The 25634-nt window shown below is 47.0% G+C and overlaps 1 protein-coding gene across 1 annotated transcript in view; it reads right to left on the reverse strand.

The window, feature by feature from the left end:
- KIF4A (kinesin family member 4A) overlaps positions 1–25634 on the reverse strand; it is a 46699-nt gene that overhangs the window by 17454 nt on the left and 3611 nt on the right. Inside the window, exons 2-20 of the mRNA XM_070953971.1 lie at positions 25381–25520; positions 24782–24896; positions 23952–24142; positions 22078–22170; positions 21486–21652; positions 20016–20110; positions 17423–17542; positions 16108–16283; positions 15903–15964; positions 14384–14516; positions 12457–12515; positions 10717–10822; positions 9577–9633; positions 7296–7481; positions 6230–6333; positions 5565–5709; positions 3829–3939; positions 1659–1742; positions 69–182 (exon numbers count right to left, since the gene is read on the reverse strand). Of these exons, the coding sequence (XP_070810072.1) occupies positions 69–182; positions 1659–1742; positions 3829–3939; positions 5565–5709; positions 6230–6333; positions 7296–7481; positions 9577–9633; positions 10717–10822; positions 12457–12515; positions 14384–14516; positions 15903–15964; positions 16108–16283; positions 17423–17542; positions 20016–20110; positions 21486–21652; positions 22078–22170; positions 23952–24142; positions 24782–24896; positions 25381–25503 (2241 nt within the window). The 5' untranslated portion in view covers positions 25504–25520. The remainder of the gene's footprint in view (positions 1–68; positions 183–1658; positions 1743–3828; positions 3940–5564; positions 5710–6229; positions 6334–7295; positions 7482–9576; positions 9634–10716; positions 10823–12456; positions 12516–14383; positions 14517–15902; positions 15965–16107; positions 16284–17422; positions 17543–20015; positions 20111–21485; positions 21653–22077; positions 22171–23951; positions 24143–24781; positions 24897–25380; positions 25521–25634) is intronic.

A 25634-nucleotide genomic window follows, 5' to 3' on the forward strand; every position in this document is an offset into this window, starting at 1 on the left:
TGCTTCCCCAGCTACTGGGAATCCCGAGAGGATCTAAGGAGCGAAAGGGGACATTCCCCGAGCCTCACCTTCACCCGAGAAGCGGCGGCTTCGAATCCCCGGTTGTGAACGTCTTTCCGTTTGGCTGCCACTTGTTGTTGTTTCTGTAGCGCTTCTTTCAAGCGTTTGTTAGCTGCCGCGGCCTGGCAGGGTGAAAAGGAAGGTGAGAATTTTGGAAGAAGGGAGATGGAGCATTTACAGGCAAGTCCTCGACTTACAACCATTCATTTAGTGACTTGAAAGTGCTGGGACTTGGACGACTGAGAATCTCCACAGACGTTTATTTTGTGGCCCTTTTTTGTGTGTTAAATTTATATTTACCGACAAAGAAATAAAGGGAGACTAGTATAGATCTATTTCAAGCTACTGTATTTTTCGGAGTATAAGACACACCATTTCCCCCCCTAAAAGGGGGTGAAAATTTAGGTGCGTCTTATACACTGAATGTAGCCCCGCCCACCCACTGGCTCCCATCCTTTGGCCTCTGCCTCGCAGCAGTTACCTCCTTGCAAGCAAGCAGCAAGAAGAAACAGCTCCTTTCAGCTTCAGCACAGCCTAATTAGCACAAGTTGATTGGATCGGCCTCCCGACTCTCAGCTGATTTGCTCTCAGTTGTTTTGCGCAGGGCTCTGCTGCTTGCTGCAAAGAGGTAAATTGCTGGAGCAGATTTTTTTCCCCCTTGTGCTAATCAAGCTATGCTGAAAACGAAACTGAAAGTAAAGCAAGCTGTTTGCTGCAATGAGGCAAAATCGCTAAGAGATTTCTTTTTCTTTTCCTCACCAAAAAAGGTACGTGCGTCTTATACTCTGGTGCATCATATACTCCGAAAAATACGGTATTAGAGATCTATTTCAAGCTATTCTGGGTTCGAATCCCAGGAGGCTATGGGGCTAGCTGACGAGAGCTAAATAGCTTGAAATAGATCTATACTAGTCTCCCTTTATTTTTGTCGGTAAAACATAAATGTAACACAAAAATAGTTTGTTGAGAAAGTGACGGCCTGCGAAGGCTGCTGGATTGGGGCTGGAAGGCGAAAGCAGTATGCTCCGTCCCATATTTGGGTAGACCAGGTTGCCCTGATAAAAAAAACACTTATTTAGCGACCGTTCCTAGTTACGGAGGCCTTGAAAAAAAAAAGGAACAAATGTTTTTCACATACTGCAGCCTTCCCAGGGCCACATGATCAAAATTCGTGACGCTTGGAAACTGGCATGTACTTACGACGGTTGCGTGTGGTCACATGAAGCCTCCCCCCCCTTTTTGTGATTTTTCTGACAAGCAAAATCTGGAGGGGGGGAGCCAGATTCACTTAACGACTGTGTTACGTATTGTATTAAGTGAATCTGAGTTTGCTGGTCAGAAGGTCGTCACACATTGCGACCGTCATAAATACGAGTCGGTTGCCAAGCGTCCGAATTTGGATCACGTGGCCATGGGGATGATACGACGGTCGTTAAATGTGAAAAAACTTTCCTAAGTCACTTTTTTTATCACTTCCGTTGTAACTTCGGCCGGTCACTAAACGAACGGTTGAAAGCCGAGGACTCCCTGGATTAGCGCGATTGCTTTAAGGGGAAACCCAGGAGGAAGAGATAGAGAAAGTGTTTGTAACCCCTCACTTCTTCTGCTTTCCGTCGGAGGACTGTGGCCTGTTTCTGGAAGTCCTGCTCCAGCTTGACCAGTTCGTACTGCCGCTTGCGATCCTGAGGAACGAGACAAGAGTAGAAAAGTTGCAGGTTGTCCGGACAAAAAGAGGAGGAAGTGGTGGTTGGATGTCCACAAAAAGCTTCTCGGTCTGTTCAGCTGAGATGGGGGCTCAACTTTAAGGCCATTTATATTTCACCGAGAACTCCCAGAATTCCCTGGGGAATGGTAGTCTTGACCTATTCCCGTTTTCCCCAAAATAAGACCCAACCGGAAAATAAGCCCTAGGATTTCTCAGGATGTTTGTCAGGGCTCTGACGAATGCCCTAATTCATGAGCCAAGTTTCAAAAGAAATCCAGTTACTTATTAGGAGCAACATGTCGGCAGCTTCCCAAGTGTAGTCAACTCTGCCGCACATAATTTACGGCTCAACTATGACTCTGTTTCCCCCCTCCTCTCAGGCTGTGTCATAAATCACATTCTCCAACCGAGGCACTTTCGCGGGCTGTAGAAACCACGCCTCACCAACTGGCTCCAGTAATCTGAGATCCAACCTTGGAGGAAGGTATGCGTGGAATGTGCTTGTGAATGTGGCTGCTGAACTGCTCCGACAGATCTCCCCCGTTTCCGCCCATGACAATTCGAGAGCAGACTAGAAATGCTTTGCGAGTTGACAATGTTCTTAATATAAGCCCTACCCCAAAATAACCCCCCGTTAAGATCGTCAACCAGATGGACGCATTTAGTACTGTATTTCTCCGAAAATAAGCCCTAATGTGTCTCTTGGAGCCAAAATTAATATAAGATCTAGTCTTATTTTCGGGGAAATGTGGTACATGGAGGACATCTCGTCTGACCTTCTGGGGAAAGGTGATTTGTTATGTTATTTACTTTGGTTGGATCAATGTTCTTACTTCTTATGGTCTAAGTCAAAAAGAGGGCTGTGAAAATATCTACAGACCCCTCGCATCCTGGACATAAATTGTTTCAACTCCTACCCTCAAAACGACGCTATAGAGCACTGCACACCAGAACAACTAGACACAAGAACAGTTTTTTCCCCCAACGCCATCACATGAGCCTGGTTTAGCTCTGCAGACTAAAGCACCGTAATTAACATCCAGCTGTCTGCAATTACACCAGTTCGAATCTCCCCAGGCTCAAGGTTGACTCAGCCTTCCATCCTTTCTAAGGTAGGGAAATTGAGGACCCAGTTTGTGGGAGCAATAAGCTGACTTAATATAAATATACAAAAGTATGAAGGCTATTGCTTAACACATTGTAAGCCGCCCTGAGTCTTCGGAGAAGGGCGGCATATAAATCAAATTAAAAAAAAAAAACAACTCTGCTAAACAAATAATTCCCTCAATAGTCAAACTATTCACTAAGTCTGCATTACTATTAATTTTCTCATCATTCCTATCACCCATCTCCTTCCACTTACGACTGTAACTTTTATCCTTACGATTTATAGTTTCCTAGTATGATTTGATTGCTTATTTGTACCCTATGACTATCATTAAGTGTTGTACCTTATGATTCTTGACAAATGTATCTTTTCTTTTTATGTACATTGAGAGCATATGAACCAAAGACAAATTCCTTGTGTGTCCAATCACACTTGGGCAATAAAGAATTCTTTTCTATTCCATTCCATTCCATTCCATTCCATTCCATTCCATATATTCTATTTCTATTTCTATTTCTATTTCTATTTCTATTTCTATTTCTATTTCTATTTCTATTTCTATTTCTATTTCTATTTCTATTCCATTCCATTCTATGATAGGGTTGGCCAACCTTGGCCGTTTTAAGATGGGGGGGACTTCAACTCCCAGAATTCCCCAGCCAGCAAGGGTTTACCAGCCTTCAGCATGGATAGGGCAAGAAACTTTCTTAATAGATGGTGGGAATGCAGTAGACACAATATATCTTTGACTTTAGCAAAGTGGGGGAAAAGGTAGTTGGGGAATTCTGGGAGCTGAAGTCCACCCATCTTCAAGTAGCCAAGGTTGACAAACAGTAGTGTAAGAGTAGTGACTGAGGTCTACATTTCAAAGAGAGGAGACGGTCACTCTCTGTGCTAGGACAGCTGATGGTAAGGAAGATGCTTTTGTGTGAGAACTACCAAGCGCCCAGCTCACCTGGGCCTTCAGCTGGATGACCTCCTTGTCCTTCTGCTGCTTCCACTGTCGGAATTTCTCAGCATCTTCCTTCATCTCCCGAATGAGCTGAACCCGTTGGTTTTTCATGGCCTACAAGTCGAGCAAGAAAGATTAAAGCGGGTTATTTTAGAAAAAGAGTCTGTGGAAAGGGTTCAAATAAGAGTTCTAGTTCAAATTGAGGAAATCACTCTTAGAGGGGCGACAGGTAAATGAGTCATGTTTTTACCGACAACCTTTGGGAATGGATTACGTCACTAGCCGTCTTCATCTTCTATAATTAAAGGAACAGGCTTCCAAATTTCAGCGTGTCATAGACACTCAAAAGATATGAACTATATAGTCTTTGTATTTGCTTTCCTTAATATCCCAAGGTACATTCAAGCTGGGTGACTTTGGGCCAATCACCAGGAGACGGTGAGTTCTAGTACTGTCTTAGGCAGGCATGAAAGCTGGCTGGGTGACTTTGGGCCAACCACCAGGAGACGGCGAGTTCTAGTCCTGTCTTGTGAATGAAAGCGAGCTTGGAGACTCTGGGCCAATCACCAGGAGATGGTGAGTTCTAGTACTGTCTAAGGCAGGCATGAAAGCTGCTGGGTGACTTTGGGCAATCACCAGGAGACAGTGAGTTCTAGTCCTGTCTTGTGAATGAAAGCGAGCTTGGAGACTCTGGGCCAATCACCAGGAGATGGTGAGTTCTAGTACTGTCTAAGGCAGGCATGAAAGCTGCTGGGTGACTTTGGGCAATCACCAGGAGACAGTGAGTTCTAATCCTGTCTTGTGAATGAAAGCGAGCTTGGAGACTCTGAGCTAATTACCAGGAGACAGTGAATTCTAGTACTGTCTTAAGCAGGCATGAAAACTGCCTGGGTGACTTTGGGCCAACCACCAGGAGACGGTGAGTTCTAGTCCTGTCTTGTGAATGAAAGCGAGCTTGGAAACTCTGGGCCAATCACCAGGAGACAGTGAATTCTAGTCCCGCTTTAGGCATGAAAGCTGGCTATAAGATTTTGGGCCAATCACCAGGAGCCTTTGAGTTCTGCCTTATGCATGCAAGCCTGCTGGGTGACTTTGGGCCAATCACCAGGAGATGGTGAGTTCTAGTCCTGCCTTAGGCATGAAAGCCAATTGAATGACTTTGGGCCAATCACCAGGAGATGGTGAGTTCTAGTATTGTCTTAGGCAGGCATGAAAGCTGCTGGGTGACTTTGGGCAATCACCAGGAGACAGTGAGTTCTAGTCCTGTCTTGTGAATGAAAGCGAGCTTGGAGACTCTGAGCTAATTACCAGGAGACAGTGAATTCTAGTACTGTCTTAAGCAGGCATGAAAACTGCCTGGGTGACTTTGGGCCAACCACCAGGAGACGGTGAGTTCTAGTCCTGTCTTGTGAATGAAAGCGAGCTTGGAAACTCTGGGCCAATCACCAGGAGACAGTGAATTCTAGTCCCGCTTTAGGCATGAAAGCTGGCTATAAGATTTTGGGCCAATCACCAGGAGCCTTTGAGTTCTGCCTTATGCATGCAAGCCTGCTGGGTGACTTTGGGACAATCACCAGGAGACAGTGACTTCTAGTACTGCCTTAAGGCCTAAAAGCCAGCTGGGTAACTTGGAGCCAGTCTCTCTCTCTCTCTCTCAGCATAATCCACCTCACAAGGTTGTTGTTGTGGGGAAAATTGCAGGAAACAAAGAAACAAACAAACAAATAAACATTGTTTACCCGGATCTCTAGGTGGAGTTTGGAGACCGTCTGCTCGCTGGATTCTTTCATTTTCAGCAGCTTGGATTGTTCCTTCAGCTTCTTCTTTAGCTCGGTCATCTCCCCTTCCAGCTCCTGCAGACGTTTCCGGCGACGCTCGCTCAGCCTGAAAGGAGATCGGAGCCAGACGTTCTGAGTCCAGCAACCCTGTTAGGAATGTTACCTAACTGGTTGGGTTGGCAATATATAAACCATCAATGTACGCTTGCAGTGAAAATGTATTGTATAGCTTTAAGACTGCTGTATTGCATCATACTGTGTCCTGATTGGTTGGCTCTGTTGCCAATGTCCTTAAGAGGGCGCTAGAAGCATGGCTTGTTCTCTTTGTTGTTTTTGCTCTCTGATATCTCTGTATGCTACTATTTGCTAATCCAGAAGAACTGTTTACTGTGAATGACTAAGACGACTGGTAAGAAGACTTTGTTATTGGATTATCCCTGGACTGTTTATTGGACTGTGCTTTACTTTTTCCTGAAAGTAAACTATACACACAACTCTGTGTGGTGACTGTGCTTATTCATAACTACTCTTAACCGCTTTCATGTGCACACCCTTGCTACTCAAGGGTTACTCTGCATTCAGAGACCCTTCCCTAATGGGTAAGCCCAGGCACCCGTGTTTCTTACTTGGCTTGGGTGACATCTTTCTTGGTCATCTGAAGGGTCAGGACCAAGTCTTCCTTCTCCTTCTGCAGCTTGGTCACCTCCTCTTCCAAGTTCTGGATGTTGATCTTGTCAAAAGAAAAAAAAAGGCAACTTGGCATCTTGGGGGCAGGTTTTCAAGCCCTCTGGCCAACCAGCCTCACTCAACTCTGCTGCTCAATGCCTCTTGCTGTGATGGCCTGTCGGCTGTCGGTCCCTCCAGCAGCCGAATCAAGAGGAGGAGGAGGAGGAGGCGTGGGAGTCAGGGCCAGCATCAAGGCAACCTGAGAGCTCTGAGGGGGAAGAGGGAGGACAGAGAGAGACAGAGTCGGAGCCTGGGCCGTCTGTCAGCCCTCAGATGGAGTCAAAAGCCCCCAGGTCTGGAGGTGGCTGATGAGAAAGAGGAGGAATGGCTGGGTCCAGTGCCTGATGAGCAGATGCGCAGAAGGCAGAGGAGAGGAGAACAGTGGTAATCTATGAGCCGGTCCTCGGGACGGAAGAGCCACTGCTGCTAGCGAAGCTCCACCCTAGCTCTGGGGATAAAAGGCAAGGGGAGGAGATGAATGGATGTGGCAGAAAACTATTCATCTCCCTGCTGGCCAGACTTGTTAGCCTGCGGTGAGAGAGACCGAGGGACTGTGAATCGGCCCCCTGTTCAAAATGTTTGAGGACCCCTGTTCTAAAGCATCAATAGAAGAATAATGTCCAATCACTCGGAAGTCACAATTCCTTTCGAACTGCGTTATTCAGCACACGAGCTCACACCTTAAACACAGTGTCAACTTCAGATCTGGTTCTGAGCTGATCTCCCAGTTTGGTCCAATGGATTTGATAGCAATAGCACTTAAGACTTATACACCCGCTTCACGGCCCTCTCGGAGCGGTTTACGGAGTCAGCATATCGCCCCCAACATTCTGGGTCCTCATTTTACCGACCTCGGAAGGAGGGAAGGCCAAGTCAGCCTTGAGCCCGGCGAGACTCAAACTGCCAAACTGCAGGCAGCAGAAGTAGCCTGCAGTACTGGATGCTAACTATGGTTGGCGAGCTTACTTGAGACTGGCACTGGATGGGTTCCAGCTGGCGGTCGCTCTGGGAGAGCTTCCGAGCCAGGGCTTCCTTCAGAGCGAGGGCTTGGTTGAGTTCCAGCAGCTCCTTGGACAGCTGAGCTTGCTGGAGGGCGTGCTGGGCAGCGTAGTCGTTTGAAGACTGGGTGGCCTCCAGATCTACCGAGGATGCCTGGAGGAGAAAGACACAGGAGATGATTAGAGCGTTTACGTTGTTACGCAGCGTTTCTCAACCCAAACAACAGCACTTAGACTTACCACGTTTCCCCGAAAATAAGACCCTGTCTTATATTTTTTTGAACCCTGAAATAAGCGCTTGGCCTTATTGCCATGCGCTCAAAAGCCCAATTGGGCTTATTATCAGGGGGATGTTGTCAGCGTTCCAGCGCTGACATATGAAAGGAGAGGAGAAGCTTGAACTTTTGCCTACTTAATTCCTTTGAAGATTCTGTTTCCTCGGAGATGGGAGGAGGGGGGACATTCCTGTGATCTGACGGAGATGGGATGAGGAGAGTGGCTTGGAAGATAGCCAATGAGACGCAGAGAATTGGGGATCGGAAAGGGAGGGCTTGGGGGGCAAAGGTCAGTGCTGATCGTGAAAGAGCCAGGGACAGATCACTATGCTCAATAAAGAGAAAATTTCCTCAAAGATTGGCAGTTTGGAAATTCATTTATTTTGAGATAGCATCGAAACCTGACAGATGTCTTATTTTGGGGGAAACAGGGTATATCGCCCGGTGCATTACCACAGGGCGGGCCTCCTTGGGGTGCCGTTGGCCAGACAATGTCGGCTGGTGACCTCTAGGGAGCGGGCCTTCTCTGTGGGCGCACCTACCTTGTGGAATCAGCTCCCCCTGGGGCTCCGGGTGGCCCCTGACCTTTGCTCTTTCTGCCGTGGCCTTAAAACATGGCTATTTCGCCTGGCCGGCTTGGACTGAAGGGGTTTTAGAGGGGATTTTAATGGTCTTTATAGTTTTATTGGGTATTTTTTTAAAAAATTGAACTTGTGTGTTTTATTGTTGTGAGCCGCCCTGAGTCCCTTCGGAGATAGGGCGGCATATAAGTCCAAATAATAAATAAATAATAAATAAATATGCCACTTCACAGTGCATGACCACTTCAGTTCCCAGAATTCTTCAAACTACAGCATGAACAGAATAGACTAGAATTCAGAATGAGAATAAGAGTAGAATAGAGTTCAGAATGAATAGAATAGAAATAAAATAGAATAGCTTAGAATAGACTTGGAAGGGACCTTGGAGGTCTTCTAGTCCAACCCCCTGCTCAGGCAGGAAACCTTATACCATTTCAAAGAAATGGTTGTCCAATCTCTTCTTAAAAACTTCCAGTGTTGGAGCATTCACAACTTCTAGTGGCAAGTTGTTCCACTGATTAATTGTCCTCCACTGTCAGGAAATTTCTCCTTAATTCCAGGTTGCTTCTCTCCTTGATCGGTTTCCATCCGTTGCTTCTTGTCCTGCCTTCCGGTGCTTTGGAAAATAGGTTGAACCGCCCCCCCTCTTATTTGTGACCACTCCTCAAATATAGGAACACTGCTATCATGTTCCCCCCGACCCTCCACCATGTCCTTCTTTTCATCTAACTAGACCAGGGATCTGCAACCTTAAACATTCAAAGAGCCATTTGGACCCGTTTCCCACAGAAAAGAAAACACTGGGAGTCACAAAATCTGGGTGAGCGTGGTCAACTCGACGTCACTCACTTCCACCAGTCACATGACACACACCCCCCCCCCAGCCATGCCTACCCAGCCGGTCATTAGGGCAGAGAACTGTTTAAAAACACCGGGAATCACAAAACCCTTTTAACATCTCTCTCCCCCCACCCCTCTCTGTATCTCTCTGTCTCTCCCCCGGCTGCTTCTCCATCCCCCGCCGTCATCCTTACCTTCTCAGGCCAGGCGAGGAGTGACTGGGAGGGGAGGGTGAGGAGGGGCGGCACCAGCCAGTGGTGGGATCACCCGACAGGGAGCCACAGCAGAGGGCCCAAAGAGCCGTATGAGGCTCCGGAGCCGCAGGTTGCTGACACCCGAACTAGACATACCTAATTCCAGCAACAGTTCTTTATATAATGTTTTAGCATGCTCGAACCGGTGGTATAAGGAAAGGCAGTGGCCAAGAATAATCAAATGCAGTCATAAAGGAGAGAGGTATTTGATGAGAGCCAGAAATGCTTCATGGTCGTAAAGCATCCATCGTCACTGCAAATGGTCATGAAAACATCTGGTTCAGAACTACCGTACTTACAGAATCGGAATGCTGTTCTGTTACGTCCATGTCGGGGATAGTGGGAGGATTTTCTTTCTGCAGAAAACACAGACACAAAATACAATTTTAGGAGGGAAGGACGGAGGGAGAGAGAACGGGGTAGGGTGTGGAGAGAGAAAACAACAATGGATGCGTTTTGCCGATCTATCCACTGTCGTTCCGCTCTGTCTTCCTGAAATTGTCACAGCCTCTGCAGCCTATGGCTGCCGCTCCACTACCGGAAAAAGGGCTTTCCTGGATCAACCAGGGACTTTGCGATGTCCCTGGGATCCTCAGGACGTGCCCTCCACTGCCACAGTCAAAACGAGACTGTGGGGTCCAATTCGGACTGTCCAGCAGCGGAGTTTTTGGAGCACCAAAAACCCTGCTCGTCTCGCTACAACGCCAACTTCCGGTCTCCGCCAACTTTTTCTTGACTTCCTTACAAGACTGGGATTCTGGATCCTCTTCCCAAAGATTGAGAAGAGGAAGGCGCAGGATTGAAAAGGCAAAATGGACTATTTTGATTCAAGAAAAGAATAGAAACGCTTTGATTTCCACAGGGAAACCGCTCCTGAGCTTTGTGCTCGAAGTGGAAAAGAATGAAACTTCGATGTTGGGTTTTACCGATTCAACTGACAGATTTTTATAGAAACGGCTCGTTTATATTATTATGAAAAAAAAAAAAAGCAAAAAAGTTGTGATTTGATGGGAATGCCTTAGTTTACCGCGACAGAGAGTCAATGCTTCTTTTCCTTTTCTCTTAAACCTTCCTCACTTTTCTTCCCCCTCCTTTCTCCTCCCATTGTTTTCCTATTTTCTTTTGTATTTTGTATCTTATTCTATATCTCAATAAAAATGTTAACGGCAAAAAAAAAGAAAAGAAAGAAAGTTAACAAAAGATTTATGTGTCTCTATGACCACGGTGAGAATTGAATGATGGACTGGACCGGATTTTCGGTCCATGGAACAGCCCACTGAACCTTCTTCCTCCCTTAACTAGCAAAACTAGTAATAAAATAAAATAAAACCAGTTTATTTTGCAGGTTGGGCCTCTCTAGAACCGTTTTGGGAAATTGTGTCTGCCGACAGCCGGGTTCCCTTAAAAAGGAGACCCGTGTTTTTTGCGTTAAGCCTCACCGGCAGCTGAGCGATAATTTGTTGCAACTGGAGAAATAGTCCCAGCTGCTCTTTCAGTTCTTCGTCCTCCACGGATGTCAGCAGCTTCGGCAGGTCCAGTTGTAACCTGAAATTTCAAGATGAAATAGAATCATAGGGTGGTGGAAGGGACCTCGGAGGTCTTCTAGCCCAACCCCCTGCTCAAGTCAGACCACCTTTTATACCAGGGGTCAGCAACCCGTGGCTCTGGAGCCGCATGTGGCTCTTTCATCCCTCTGCTACAGCTCCCTGTCACCAGTCGGCTCCACAATTGATAGGGCTTTCAGTTAGGACAGGTAGAGGAAAAAGGACACTGTGCTAGGAGGAGACTCTATGGTGAGGGGAACCAGACTTCCAGCCGGCAGAGGAAAAAGGACGCCGTGCTAGGAGGAGACTCTATGGTGGGGGAACCGGACTTCCGGTCAGCTCCAGAATTGAACGGGGAGCTTCCGGTTAGGACCTTCGTGGCTCTTTGAGTGTTTAAGGCTGCCGACCCGTTTTATACCATCCCAGACGGTTGTCTAATCGCTTCTTAAAAAGCCTCCAATGTTGGAGCATTTACAACTGTCGTTACACTGATTAATTGTTCTCCCTGTCAGGAAATTTGTCCTTAGTTCTAATCCTCGATCTTGCTCCCTTAAAATGGAATATTTGGTTGGTTGGTAGCTTTTGACCCCGGCTTTTTCCCCACTCTATGCCACTGATGGCCAACCTTTTCGGCACTGAGTGCCCAATCTGGAATGCGTGTGCATGTGCACCCCGGAGCACCAGAAACCCGAAAACCAGCTGTTTTTTCACTGTTTTCGGGTCCGTTATCAAGCTGTTTTTGGCCCTGAAAATGGCCGTTTTCTGGCACCTGCGAAGACCACACATGTGCACGCCGGAAACCAGAAGAGCAGCTGGCAATGGCACGCGCGCCCACAGAGAGGGCTCTGTGTGCCACCTCTGGCACCGGTGCCATGGGTTCGCCATCACGGCTCGATGCCATAAACCAGTGTTTTTCGACTTTGATCACTTTTAAGATGGGTGGATTTCAATTCCCAGAATTCCCCAGCCAGCATGTTACCTTCGACTGTGCCAAAAGAGTCGGAAATTGGTCCACTTTTTCCCTTTTTTCCCTCCCATGACACTATACCCCCTTCTTTTCCCCTCCCTCCTTTCTTACTTTTCCATGTTTTTTTTTCTCTTTGTATTTTACACTTTGATTGTCTAATAAATAAAGTTTTCGCCGAGAAATCTGCCCGTCTTAAAAAGTTCCCAAGGTCGAAAACTACGAGTGATCCTTGATTTACGACTGCAAATTGGGAGCGTGGGTTCTGTTGTTTAAGCGTGGCGGCGGTTAAATGAGCCAAACCCAGTTTTACTTTTCGTCCAGGGTTCTTAAGCGAATTGCTGAGGTTGTTCGGCGAATTATGTGGCCGTTAAGTGAATCTGGCATCCCCCACCCCATGGACTTTGCTTGGACCAGGTGATCTCAGGACACGGCAAGCATTGTAAATGCACAAAAATGAAATTTTGATCAGGTGACTGTGGGGAATGGCGCAGCGCTCGGTTGTAAAGGGAGGGCCGGTTGTAAGTCCGTTTTTTTCAGCGCTGCTGTCGCTTTGAATTGTCGCTAAACAAGGGCGACCCTGCATGGAGCTCCCTTTCCATATTTCTGACGCAGGGGTGGATCCCACGCAGCAAACGGCCGCTAAGCAGGTGCACGAAGGGGCTACTTACGCTGCGTGTCCTCGGAGTTCTTCCATCTTCAGGGTGAACCTCTCGTTCTGCTGTTCTGTCTGCAGAGAGGGGAAAAGGGGCGTTTATTAGAGGAATCTCTATGACGTAAGTTAAGAGGGGCCCTGTCAGAGGTAGTCCTCAACGTACGACCATAACGGAAGCCAAATTTATGTTGCTTAAATGAGAAACCTGGCAAGTGAGTTGTGCCCCATTTTACGGCTTTTCTTCCCACATTAGTTAAGTGAATCACCCCGGTTGTTAAATTAGTCGCATGGTTGTGAAGCGAATCTGGCCTCCCCCGCTGGCTTTGTCAGAAGGTCGTAAAAAGGGGATCACATGACTCTGCGACCATCTTTTAAGTACGAACCCGTCGTCAGCATCCGAACGTAAAATACGTTGCCGTGGGGATGCTGCGATGGTCGTTAAGTGTGAAAAATGGTCGTAAGTCACTCTTTCCGGCGCCGTTTTTAACTTCCAACGGTCACTAGATTAGATTAAGAGTTGGAAAGGACCTTGTAGGTCATCTAGTCCAACCCCCCGCCCAAGCAGGAGACCCTACATCCGTGATGGCGAACCTATGGCACACGTGTAGCCATATCAGTGGGCACACCAGCACAGCTCTGGCGCACATGCGTATGCTGGCCAGCTGATTTTCGGCCATTCTGGGCCCACCAGAAGTAGGGAAACAGGCTGTTCGACCTGGGGGGCAGTGGGGAAGGCCTGTTTTTCTTTCTCACCTGGCTCCAGATCCTCTCTATGCATCTGGGGAGGGCGAAAACAGCCTTCCCCACCCCCTCGGAGGCCTGAAACGGTCTATTTCCCAACTCCCGGTTGGACAGGAAGTGACATTTTTTGCTGTCCCCAGCCTCCAGAGACGCCCAGGCAGGAGACCCTACACCATTTATGACAGATCGCATTCCAGGTTCTTCTTGAAAGCCTCCAGGGATGAAACTCCCACAACTTCCAAAGGCAACTTCTGTTCCATGGGTTAATGGCTCTCACGGTCGGAAAATTTCTCCTTATTTCCAGGTTGAATCTCTCCTTGTTCAGTTTCCATCCTTTATTCCTTGTCTGGCTTTCGGGTGTTTTGGAAAATAGCTTGACCCCCTTCCTCCTCTCTGTGGCAGTCCCCCAAATCCGGCGATACGGAGGATCCCGGATCTGCGCACTTTCCGCCGTGCTTTGAAGACACTCCTATTCCAGCAGGCTGGCCTGGCCTAATTTTTTCCCCTTCTTTTAAATTTTTAAACTCAAATTTTAATTTGTTTTAAATTATTGGGAGTTTTAAATTGTCTCGGGCAAAAAATTATTTAATTAGGTTTTAATCATGTTTTAACTTTCCTATTTATGTGTTTTATTTTGTGCCTGTTCACCGCCCTGAGTCCTTCGGGAGTAGGGCGGTATACAAATTTAATAAAATGAAAAATGAAATGAAAAATGAAATACTGGAACACTACTATCCTGTCTCCCTGGTCCTTCTCTTCACTAGACTAGCCATGCCCAGTTCCTGCAACCATTCTTCATATGTTTTAGCCTCCAGTCCCCTTATCATCCTGGTTGCTCTTCTCTGCACTCTTTTTAGAATCTCAACATCTTTTTTATAGTGTGGTGACCAAAACTGGATGCAGGAGTCTAGGTGCGAAGTATTCTAGGTGTGGTCTAAGGAAACTGTTGTAAGTTGAGGACTAGCAGTACTATTTTCCTTCTTCATTTGGAAGACACATTCCAAATACACGAAAAGGGAAGCCTTAACACCTGAATTGTGCTACATTTTTTTCCCCACCAAAGGAGAATGTGAATTCCTCTTTTTTGAGGGGGAGGGGGCAGAGAAAGAGGTAGGATGGAAGTGGGGAGGGGGGTCCTTTAGCGGGAAACCTCTGCCCGAGGAGGGGGGACGAGCAACGCTTTTGGTAGCTATGGGCCTTACCACGATGACTCTCTCCAACATCTGAGCAATCTGACCAGCCGCTTCGCTCAAGCCACGGCTCAGTTTTTCATTCTCTTCCAGGAGCGAGTGGTTTTTCTCCATTAGGGCCGGGAGGTTTTCTGCAGGTTCGCCTCTATCGAGGGAGAAGAAGGGAAGTGTTATGTTGTGGCTCCGTTACCTGAGCCTGTGTCATCGGCAGGAGAGGACTCCGAGAGTGAAGGAGAGGAGTTGGCAAGGCCTCCCTCTCCAGGACCCAGGAAGGGCAAGAGATAGGGCCGGGGCCAAGCACGTCCACGCAGCCACAGGTGGACAGTGATGAGGGAAATGAGTCTTGGCTGGATCCTCGGCAGCGTCGCAGAGATAAGCGCGTGCAACAGAAGAAAAGGCGTGCTAGAGATTAAGCTGAGTCACTGGACCACACCCCACAGGGTATAAAAGTGGGTGAGGTAGCCATTCAGACTCTGTGACGGACAAAACTAACTACTATCGAGTCACATTGCATCTTTGGAAACAACATTATCGGCCTTGGATTTATTTTACGAACTGGTCAATTCTTGACTGTGGGTATTTTGTTTATTGAGTAAAGTTCTTGGCAAGCAGCTACTGGGTTGCTGCCAAGCTTATTGGAAGAATTGGTTGTCTGCCAGTTTATTTAACCCCCGGCTGTCTGTTTGTGTGCGTGTGTGTGAGACGGGGACAGAACACGTTAGAGCCATCCCCATGCATGTTCTGACCTAGGCTTCCCAAGAGCATAAAGCATTGTCCGAACAAAACCCCCTTTTTATTGAGCTACTGTGAATTCTTCTCATTCCCATCCAGCAAAGTCTTTCAAGGGTGGATTTATAGTCACAGACATTATCTGGCTTGGAGAGCTGCCAGGCCCCATATCTTCAAAACTTGGATCAGGAGTCTCGGAGAGTCATGAACCAATTAAGCGAACTAATTGCCTCCTGCAAACGCCCCTCCCCTTTTATTCCCTGTGGGAGGGGAGTTGCCCAGAGTTAGCTGAAAGATGGGAGGCTGTTTTAAATAATGTTTTAAATAATATAAAATAAGAGAAGGTGGGCAGTTCCCTAAAAGTCACCCATAAGTTCCGTTTAGGTTAATGGCATCCTTTATTTTCTATTCTGAGAGTAGGAGCAGTTACTTATTTTGGAGCGATGATGACTCTAGAAAAATTTAATCCCCCCCCATCCATAAATTGCGTACTTCAAAAGCACTGTGCAATCCAGTTCAAGAGGGTAGTTATAGCTCAAGGTTGGACTGTGAGTTTCTTGGGGCTCTCTGAGTTTGTTGGTTTTCTTGCAGACGTTTCATGACCCAACTAGGTAACATGATCAGTGCTAAACCCTTTTTTTGTTTTTGTTTTATTATGTCTCCAAGAAAACAACCCAGCTCAGAGCACCAAGGATCCCACAATCAAGTTTTAAGACGAGAAAAAAAGAAAAGCGGGGACTTCCTTGGGGGCCAGAGAAAAATCTTCAAATCTTCAGGGACCGAGGGACCCCTCCTTTCTTACCGAAGAGACACTGGCAGGGTTCCCCCATGGGCTTGAAGCAGTAACACTTGCAATTCTTGGACCTGGAGACCAGAATAGAAGAGACAAAGGGACTGAATTTTAGAATTTTACAAGACTTTATCGAAATGTAAGGTTAAGGAACTGTCCCAGGCAATGAGAAGACGTCTCACAACTTTCAACGCCCACCTGGTTGTGTCCATCTTACCTGCAGCCTCAACCGGCTGATTTCGGCCGCTTGAGGGTCAATATTCACAACCGGCTTGTTCTTTATCTTTCGGGCCCGATCCGCGTAGCGAAGGGTGTTCAATGTCTCTTCAAGGTTGGAATCCGCCGGGCTCACGCAGGCGATCATCAGGGTGTGGCTGTTGCCCCCCAAGGAATCTGAAACGGAAAGAGGCTCGGTTTGAGTTTTTGAGATGAGGAGCAGCGAGAAACCTGGTGGTCTCCTCTCCCTCCTCAGAGTAGCTGGAGCGTTGGTCAGGCCTGCCTCCCGTTCAAAATGCAAGGAGGAAAAGCCCCAACTCCACTGGATTAGAGAAGAGGTAGTTTTACTAAGTTTGAAGGGATGGTAGCGAAAGCAAGGCAAGATCTGATTCAAAATGTGCGAATGTTTCACACTGAATGTCACCCCAAATCGACATCCAGGATGATGTTACGGGAAAACTCCTCTGCAGGTATTTCTCGCACGTGGAATCTCGGGATGGTTGGCCTTGACGGCGTATAAACAAGTCTTCCGAGCGGCGCCATAATTCATGAGTACAAACCTCCCTCCCAGTTCTCAGAGGACTACTACATGTTGTGGCTCCGTTGCCTGAGCCTGGGCTATCGACAGATGCAGACTCTGAGAGTGAGGGAGAGGAGTTGGCAAGGCCTCCCTCTCCAGGACCCTCCTCTCTGGCAATGCCTCCGGAGGACACCGAAGGCCAAGAGATAGGCCCAGAGCCAAGCACGTCCCCGCAGCCACAGGTGGACAGCGACGAAGAAGATAAGTGCTGGCTGGACCCTCAGCAGAGGCGCAGGGAGAAGCGTGCGCAGCAGAGGGGAAGGCGTGCCAGAGATTAGCTGAGTCACTGGACCACACCCCACAGGGTATAAATGTGGGTGTGGTGGCCGGTTCAGTTTGTGACGAGCAAAAACTAGAAATAATCCATGATCTCTGCATTACTGGACTTCTGCCTGCCTTGTCGGACTGCATTTGGACTAATCCTTGTATTGCTGAAACTTTGCCTGCTTTATCGGAATGCTTGCAGTCTAATCTTTGTTTTGTGTGAGTAAAGCCTGAATTGGCAGCTAGCCACTGGGTTGCTGCCAGCTTTATCTTCAAAGATTTTCTCGTGTGGCTTATTAACTCCGGGCCGTCCGTGGGGGTGCGTGTGTGGGTCCGGGACAGAACACTACACCCTAGGGTCGCTTCCCCGTCCCAAATGCCCATGCCCCCCTCCCCATTTTTATGGCAGCTTATTCTCAAAGCACACCGCAGAAAACCACGCCGGAGATGCGGCTGACACCGTCATTCTCACCTTGCAGAAGTCTGGTTAACTTCGAGTCGCGATAAGGGACAAAGCTGCCTTTCTTGGATTCGTCCCCCAAGGCGCTGATGACATTTCCCAGGCAAAGCAGCCCTTTGTTAATGTTAATTCCTGCAGAAACAGTTAAGGCAGAAAACGGTTCATCTGACACAATCTTTCTGAATGAGACTTCGGTCCAGTGGTGAAATCCAAATTTTTTTTTTTTTTACTACCGGTTCTGTGGGCGTGGCAGGGAAAGGATACTGCCAAATCTCCATTCCCACCCCACTCCAGGGGAAGGATACTGCCAAATCTCCACTCCCACCCCACTCCAGGGGAAGGATACTGCCAAATCTCCACTCCCACCCCACTCCAGGGGAAGGATACTGCCAAATCTCCACTCCCACCCCACGGGAAGGATACTGCCAAATCTCCACTCCCACCCAACTCCAGGGGAAGGATATTGCAAAATCTCCATTCCCACCCCACTCTGGGGCCAGCCAGAGGTGGTATTTGCCGGTTCTCCTTAACTACTAAAATTTTCCACTACCGGTTCTCCAGAACCTGCTGGATTTCACCCCTTCAGGAAAAGAGAAATGGGTATGTTGGATCAACCATTCTATAAAATACAGGTAGCCCTTGAATTATGAAGAGCCTCGGTGGTGCAGCGGACTGAGTGCTGTTAAGTGCTAGCACTTAGCTGCCAGCTGCCTGCAATTAGTGTGAGTTCAAATCTCACCAGGCTCAAGGTTGACTCAGTCTTCAGGCTCTTGTTTCATTTAGAAGTGAGAACCCATCGCTTCTAAATGAAACAAGAGCCTGAAGATGACAGGGTTGTGAGCCTGTCGAAACGTTGCTACAAGAAAAACTTTTAAAGTCACTGGTAGGATTTTAGCTGAGGTTTTAAAGACCTTGCAGAGTGCTCTGTAAGGATTTTTAGAAGATTTTAAGATGGGATTTTAACCAGAATTTTAAATATTTTAACCATCTTATTTACAGTGACGCGGGAAAACACCCGAGATTTTAATTTTTTGATATATATCTATCAATTATGGATAAGAGAATGTACATTTACAATAGGTGTATAAGAAATAAAAATAAAAAACTTTTTTCAAAAAAGAAAAAAAAGAGAATCTGGCTTCCCCGTGGATTTTGCTTATCTGAAGGTTGCAAAAACGGATCCCACGTGTTCTGGGGATACTGCAACCGTCATAAATACGAACCACTTGGCAAGAGCCCAAATTTGATCCCGTAACCGTGGGAACGCTGCGACGATGGTCAATGTGAAAACGGTCATAAGTCACTTTTTTTTCCCAGTGCTGGTCGTAACTGCCAACGTTCACGAAATGACTGGCCGTAAGTGGAGGGCTACCGATAGTGAGTAGATCTTGGGAGGTGGGTTGTAACGTCAAATGGTCACTAAGAGCTCGTGTCATAAGTCAAGGACTATCTGTAAAAACTTTCCCTCTTTTTTAATTATGTAAATTTTAATCAGTTTTTAAATGATTGGGGTGTTTTAATCTGTCTGGGCCAAATGGTTTAATTCGATTTTATTCTGTTTTTAAATTTTGTATTTATGTATTTTTACTGTTTTGGCTGTCCACCGCCCTGAGACCTTCGGGAGTAGGGCAGTATATAAATCAAATAAAGATAAAGAAGATAAAGAAAAACCAGTTAGTTTATTTTATTTTATTTTATTTTATTTTGAATTTGTATACCGCCCTTCTCCCTGAGGACTCAGGGCGGTGAACAGCCAAGTAAAAACATCAAGTACAAATATTAAAATACAGTTAAAATATATATATATAAATTTGGCCCCATTAATTAAAAACAATAAACAAAACACTTAAAAACACTTAAAAAATTAGGCCAGCCCGGCTTGCTGGAAAAGGAAGGTTTTAAGGGCACGGCGGAAGGCACTGAGGTCTTGGATTCTCCTTATCTCTGGAGGCAATTGATTCCAGAGGGTAGGTGCCCCCACAGAGAAGGCCCTCCCCCGGGGGTCACCAGCCTGCACTGTTTGGCTGATGGCACCCGAGGAGGCCCTCTCTGTGGGAGCACACGGGTCGATGGGAGGTCGTCGGTGGCAGCAGGCGGTCTCGAAGATAGCTAGGCCCTATGCCATGGAGCACTTTAAAGGTGATAACCAACACCTTGAAGCGCACCCGGAAGACCACTGGGAACCAGTGCAGCTCGCGCAGGAGCGGTGTTACATGGGAGCGCCATGCTGCTCCCGTCACTACCCGCGCTGCTGTGTTCTGGACCAGTTGGAGCCTCCGGGTGCTCCTCAAGGGGAGCCCCATGTAGAGAGCGTTGCAGTAGTCAAGGCGAGAGATGACCAAGGGCATGAGTGACTGTGCACAGGGAATCCCGATCAAGAAAGGGCCGCAACTGGCGGATCAGGCGAACCTGACAAAAGGTCCCCCTGGTTACAGCCGTCAGATGTTCCTCCAAGGACAGCTGCCTATAGTTCGGCTATTTCCTTTATAGTAACATAAAGGAAAAATTAAATAAAATGAGGGGCCATTTCTCGGGGTTTTCAATGGCTAGCAGTTCCATGCCCCCAAAAGAGTTTGCTTTGATTTGTTAATTTCCCCCTTTTTACCTTCTCGCAAGCGGTCTCCTTCCGCTTTCGTTTTCTTCTGCCTCTCCGAACCAGCCAGGTCAACCAGGTGCAATTTGGAAAGAAAGCTAACGTTCCTAAACGGGAAACATTCTGTTAACTCAGAAGGCAACCAATGGCAAAAGGCTGGGGTTTGAGAAAGAGCTTTAATGGAGAATATTTCAAACACTTCACTGGATCTCCCGGGGGAGATCCCAGTTTAATTAAGTTAGGAAACCCACAAGAACAAAACAAGGGGGCATTTTCCTGTCCTTCGAGATCTCTTGTGCTCCTAGAGTAACTCCTATTTATGTGGATTTCTTTTTCATCCCGCCTTTTATTATTTATGTATGTATGTATGTATGTATGTATTTATTTATTTAATGCAATTTATATGCCGCCCTACCTCCAACGACTCATGTAAAATGCACAATTCCTCATAAAAGCCAATATAAAATTAAAATTCCAATTTAAAACAATTTAAAATTTAAGAACCCCCCCCATCAGTCCATATATTGTTTTTATAAACAATTCAAGGTGGCAAACATACATAATCCTTTCTCTTCCTTCCCGTTTTTCTCACAACCCTGTGAGTTGAGTAGAGAGAGGGACTGGCCCAAAGTCACCCGGCCAGCTTTCATGCCTCAGGTAGAACTATAACTCACCATCTCCTAGTGATTGACACAAAATCACCTACACGGCTTTCATGCCTAAGGTAGAACTGTAACTCACTGTCCCTTAGTGATTGACCCAAAGTCACCTATACGGCTTTCATGCCTAAGGTAGAACTATAACTCACCATCTCCTAGTGATTGACCCAAAGTCACCTATACGGCTTTCATGCCTCAGGTAGAACTATAACACACCATGTCCTAGTGATTGACCCAAAGTCACCCGGCCGGCTTTCATGCCTAAAGTAGAACTATAACTCACCGTCTCCTAGTGATTGACCCAAAGTCACCCGGCCGGCTTTCATGCCTCAGATAGAACTATAACTCACCATCTCCTAGTGATTGACACAAAGTCACCCAGCTGGTTTTCATGCCTAAAGTAGAACTATAACTCACCGTCTCCTAGTGATTGACCCAAAGTCACCCGGTGGGCTTTCATGCCTCAGGTAGAACTATAACTCACCATCTCCTAGTGATTGACACAAAGTCACCCAGCTGGTTTTCATGCCTAAGGTAGAACTATAACTCACCATCCCCTTGTGATTGACCCAAAGTCACCCGGCTGGCTTTCATGCCTCAGGTAGAACTATAACTCACCATCTCCTAGTGATTGATACAAAGTCACCCGGCCAGTTTTCATGCCTCAGGTAGAACTATAACTCACCATCTCCTAGTGATTGACCAAAGTCACACAGCCACTTTTCATGCCTAAGGCAGGACCTAGAACTCACCGTCTCCTGGTTTCTACTAGACCAAACTTATCAAACAAGACTGCAAGCCCCACAACAGACACTTTTCTTACTCGTCAGCCTTGCTTTTCTGCTCCACGGACACGGTGAAGATGGCATGGGAGCGGGAGGACTGCGTGTTCATGGCCGTGGCTGCCACCGTGCGGGAGTTGTTGCCTTGTTCCAGGCAGAGGACGGTCTCGCGTGCACTTGACACCATGTGCTCCGTCAGACCCACAATCTGTGTGGAAGCAAGAGGAGGAAGCGGAGATAAAAAAAAATATCCTCGTGTTCCCAACACACCGGGCCTGAATTTTGGCCCACGCCTGTGACTTTGTAAAAATGTGATTTTTATCCTCTTTTCATTAGACTTGCTTCAGGGCTCCATCCCTCGAGATTCCGCGCTTGCAATCATTTAGAAATCGAATCATAGGACTGGAAGGGACCTCAGAGATCTTCTAGTCCAACCCCCTGCTCAAGGAAGGAGATCTTGTGCCATCCCAGAAAAACAGTTGTCCAATCTCTTCTTAAAAACCTCCAATGTTGGAGCATCTACGAAGTCGTTCCACTGATTAATTGTTCTCCCCGTCAGAAAATGTCATCTAATTTCTAGATACTCGATGTTGCTGCCTTAAAAACCAGTAAAGTATTAAGAAAATATCCTACCTTAATGCCTCCCTTGGGGTCTTCCCGAATGCTTATCTGAGAAGTCCTTTCCTTGCCCGCTGCCAAGAGATCTAAGATGTCTTCGTTGTAAATCTGAAGGAATTAGAAGACAATCAAGCTGAACAGAGCAGGGAATAAATCTGGAGTGGGGAACTATGGTCCCTTTAAGGACCTGTGGACTCCAACACCCAGAATTCCTGAGCCAGGCAAGCTATAATGATCTGTGGACTCCAACTCCCAGAATCCCTGAGCCAGCTATGCTTCAATGACCTGTGGACTCCAACTCCCAGAATCCCTGAGCCAGCTATGCTTCAATGACCTGTGGACTCCAACTCCCAGAATCCCTGAGCCAGCTATGCTTGAATGACCTGTGACTTCAACTCCCAGGATCCCTGAGCCAGCCAGGCTAATAACCTGTGGACTCCAACTCCCAGGATCCCTGAGCCAGCTATGCTTGAATGACCTGTGGACACCAACTCCCAGGATCCCTGAGCCAGCTATGCTTTAATGACGTGTGGACTTTAATTCTGGGAGTTAAAGTTCAGAGATCGTAAAAGGGCCATAGTTTCCCCACCCCTGCAAGAAATAAAAACTGTGTGGCCTTACATTAGCTGACAGTAAAATCTGTTTTCAAGTGAACTAACACAGTGATTAGATGCCACTGTTTTAGCTTGGAAGTCAAAGGTTGGCCAAACAGCTAGCTAGCTGGCTGCCTGCTTAAAATAATCACCTTTTAAACGTTCAGGAAAATGTTTCTAAATTGTTCTTCCAATATATTTATTTACTGAAAACATTTCACTGGTAGTTTGGCAGCCAACGGATAGTGTTGGTCGTTTATTGGTCAGGTTTCCCTGCTTACCCCCCCATCAGCAAATCCAAGCTGGAGAACCTTTTGGGAATCTAGCACCACAAGACTTGTACTTCCAGAGAATTTTGGGGTTTTTTTGTTTTGCTTATTCTTACTTGATTTAATTATATGTTGTTAGTAGGTTTCGGTTTATTATTTTATTAAACGGTAAAGTGATGGTTAAATTAAAGCAGTAAATACCACCTCAATCCAGCTCAGTGAAACAAGCTAACAAGAGCAGCCTAATCAGGGAACTGCCAAGGGCATTCCCACTACTAACGTGGACAGGGCAAGCCCAAACAGACAGCAAACCCCACTCCCTTCCAGCACTGATAACGTTACCTAGTCAGGTCGTGAAATGTTTGCAGGAAAAATAACCACGCTCAGACAGCACAAAGGGCCCCCACAATCCTCCTTCCCCTTCTGTTTCTCCTGCACTCTGCAAAGCCTACTCCCTTCTAGCACTGATGATGTTACCTAGCTGGGTCATAAAATGTCTGCAAGAAAATAGCCAAGGTCAGAGAGAGACCAAGGACTCCTCAGTCGTCCTCATCTCTGCCAACCCCACTCCCTTCTAGCACTGATGATGTTAACTAGCTGGGTCATGAAACGTCTTCAAGAAAACAACCAAGCTCAGAGAGATCAAGGACCCCCGTCAGACCTCCCTCTTTCTCCTCATCTCTGCCAGCCCCCCTTCCTTCTAGCCCTGATGAGGTTACTTAGCTGGGTCATGAAACGTCTGCAAAGAAAACAGCCAAGCTCAGGAAGCACCGAGGACCGCACCGTTCGACCCTGAGCTATGAATATTCTCTTCTGTCTGGAAACCGATTCATTGTTCAGGGTCCCACTCGGATAGCCAATCAACACGACTCTTTTTGACCGTTCCAATGCCCAACCCATTCAAAGACTGTAGGGCTGCTAATGAATTACTACCTTCTTTGAATTCCCCCCAAAAACCTAAAACCCCTGAATAAGCAGATCTGTGGCACAGAGCTGGCATCCTTTTGGCTTCGAATAGAAAACTTACCTCCAAGTAAGAGACTTTCAAGGCGAAGTGCCACTCCGCTTTCTCCTTCAGCTCTTGGAAAAGCAGCATGATGACCCGCGGAATGGCTCCGACCGAAGGGTCGTTCTCTTGGTCGGCGGTATAAGCCCCGCCCATGGAATAGGTCTTCCCGGAGCCCGTCTGCCCGTAGGCTAAAACCGTGGCGTTGTAGCCTGGGGGTAGGGAGACAAGCGTAGAATCAAAGATGACGTTAAGCCAATCGTTTGCAGTTGTTAATGGCATGGTTCCCCATTGACTTTGCTGGAATGAAAACTGTGTCACCCTGGAACACTGCAACCGTGGTTAAGTACACGGCAGTTGTCAAGGGCTTAAATTTCGATCAGGTGGCTCTGGGAATGCTACGACGGTTGTTAAGTGTGAGTGTCGGTTGAAAAGTCACTTTTCGAGGGCCTTTGAAACTTTGAACCGTCTCGCATCATCTTCTTTTAAACGATCCCATCATCCCTTGCGGGGTGGAGGAGTCTGGGCAACTGAATGGAGCTGAGTGTTTTACTGGCCGGATGCCCTTCCTGTCGCCAGTGCGGAGTTTTGTTCAGCAGATATATTCTCAGTGTGCCCAGAGAGAGAAATAGTTGCCTCTACCTAGGATCGAACTCACAGCCTCCCGATTGTGAGGTGAGAGCTCCACCTCTAGGCCACCGCACCATTTTTGAACAGTCTCTAAAACGGAACGGTTGTATGTCAAGGATTATCTGTGTGTATTTTTCGGGAACCTAAAAGATGAAGTGTGTCTCCGGGATTCCCTTTCACTGAAATGTCAACTGAATGCCCAGCCTTTATAAGATTCTTACCGGAGAAAATCCCCCTTATAAGAGGGGCAATGGAGGTGTTGAAAACTTCCTCCTGCTCGGTTGATGGATCAAAGACATAGTCGTATGTAAAGGGTTTGTCTTTGCCTAAAATCACCTGCAGAAAAGGAGCAGAAAGAGAAGAACAGGTAACCGTACTATTCCTGTCATCTCACCTTACCCACTAGTCCTCGTCCTACGGCCACAACGGAGCCCAACATTTCTGTTGCTAAGCAAGACAGGTGGTCGGTGAGCTTTATCTCATTTTGCGAGCTTTCTGACCACGGTTGTTAAGTGAATCCAGCTTTCCCCCACTGACTTTGCTTGTCAGTAGGCTGCTAAATGACCTTGGGACCCTGCGACTGTCATAAATACAGGTCAGTCGCCAAGTGTCCGAATTTTGTTCACATGACGACGGGGATGCTGCCACCGTTGGAAGTGTGAAAAACGGTCACAAGTAATTTTCTTCGCCGCCATTATAAACATTGAAGGGTCAGTAAATAAATGCTTGGAAGTCAAGGACTTCCTATAGCAAGAGGAAGAGCTATAAAATTTTGGAAGTCACTGTTCAGAGCACCTCCCAGCTGCAAATTTTCCCTCACCTGTGGCTCTCCAGGGACAAAAGACAAACACATCTGACAACCCTCCGCAATTTCTTTGGGGACGAGCGGGCGGCATCTCAATGCTACCTTCACCGGGATTACACGATCTTCCTCTTTAGGCATTTTATATTCGTACCTTCCTGAAAGAAATCACAAATGTTATAAAAAAAAACAAGTGTAGCTTTTTTTCCCCGCAAGCAGCAATTTGCAAACATTGGCATTGAGGTATTGGCTGGGGACGATCAAATGTGTAG

This window comes from Pituophis catenifer, unplaced genomic scaffold (assembly GCF_029215685.1).
Source record: "Pituophis catenifer annectens isolate HBS135680 unplaced genomic scaffold, rPitCat1.0.hap2 SCAF_15, whole genome shotgun sequence".
Taxonomy (NCBI): domain Eukaryota; kingdom Metazoa; phylum Chordata; class Lepidosauria; order Squamata; family Colubridae; genus Pituophis; species Pituophis catenifer.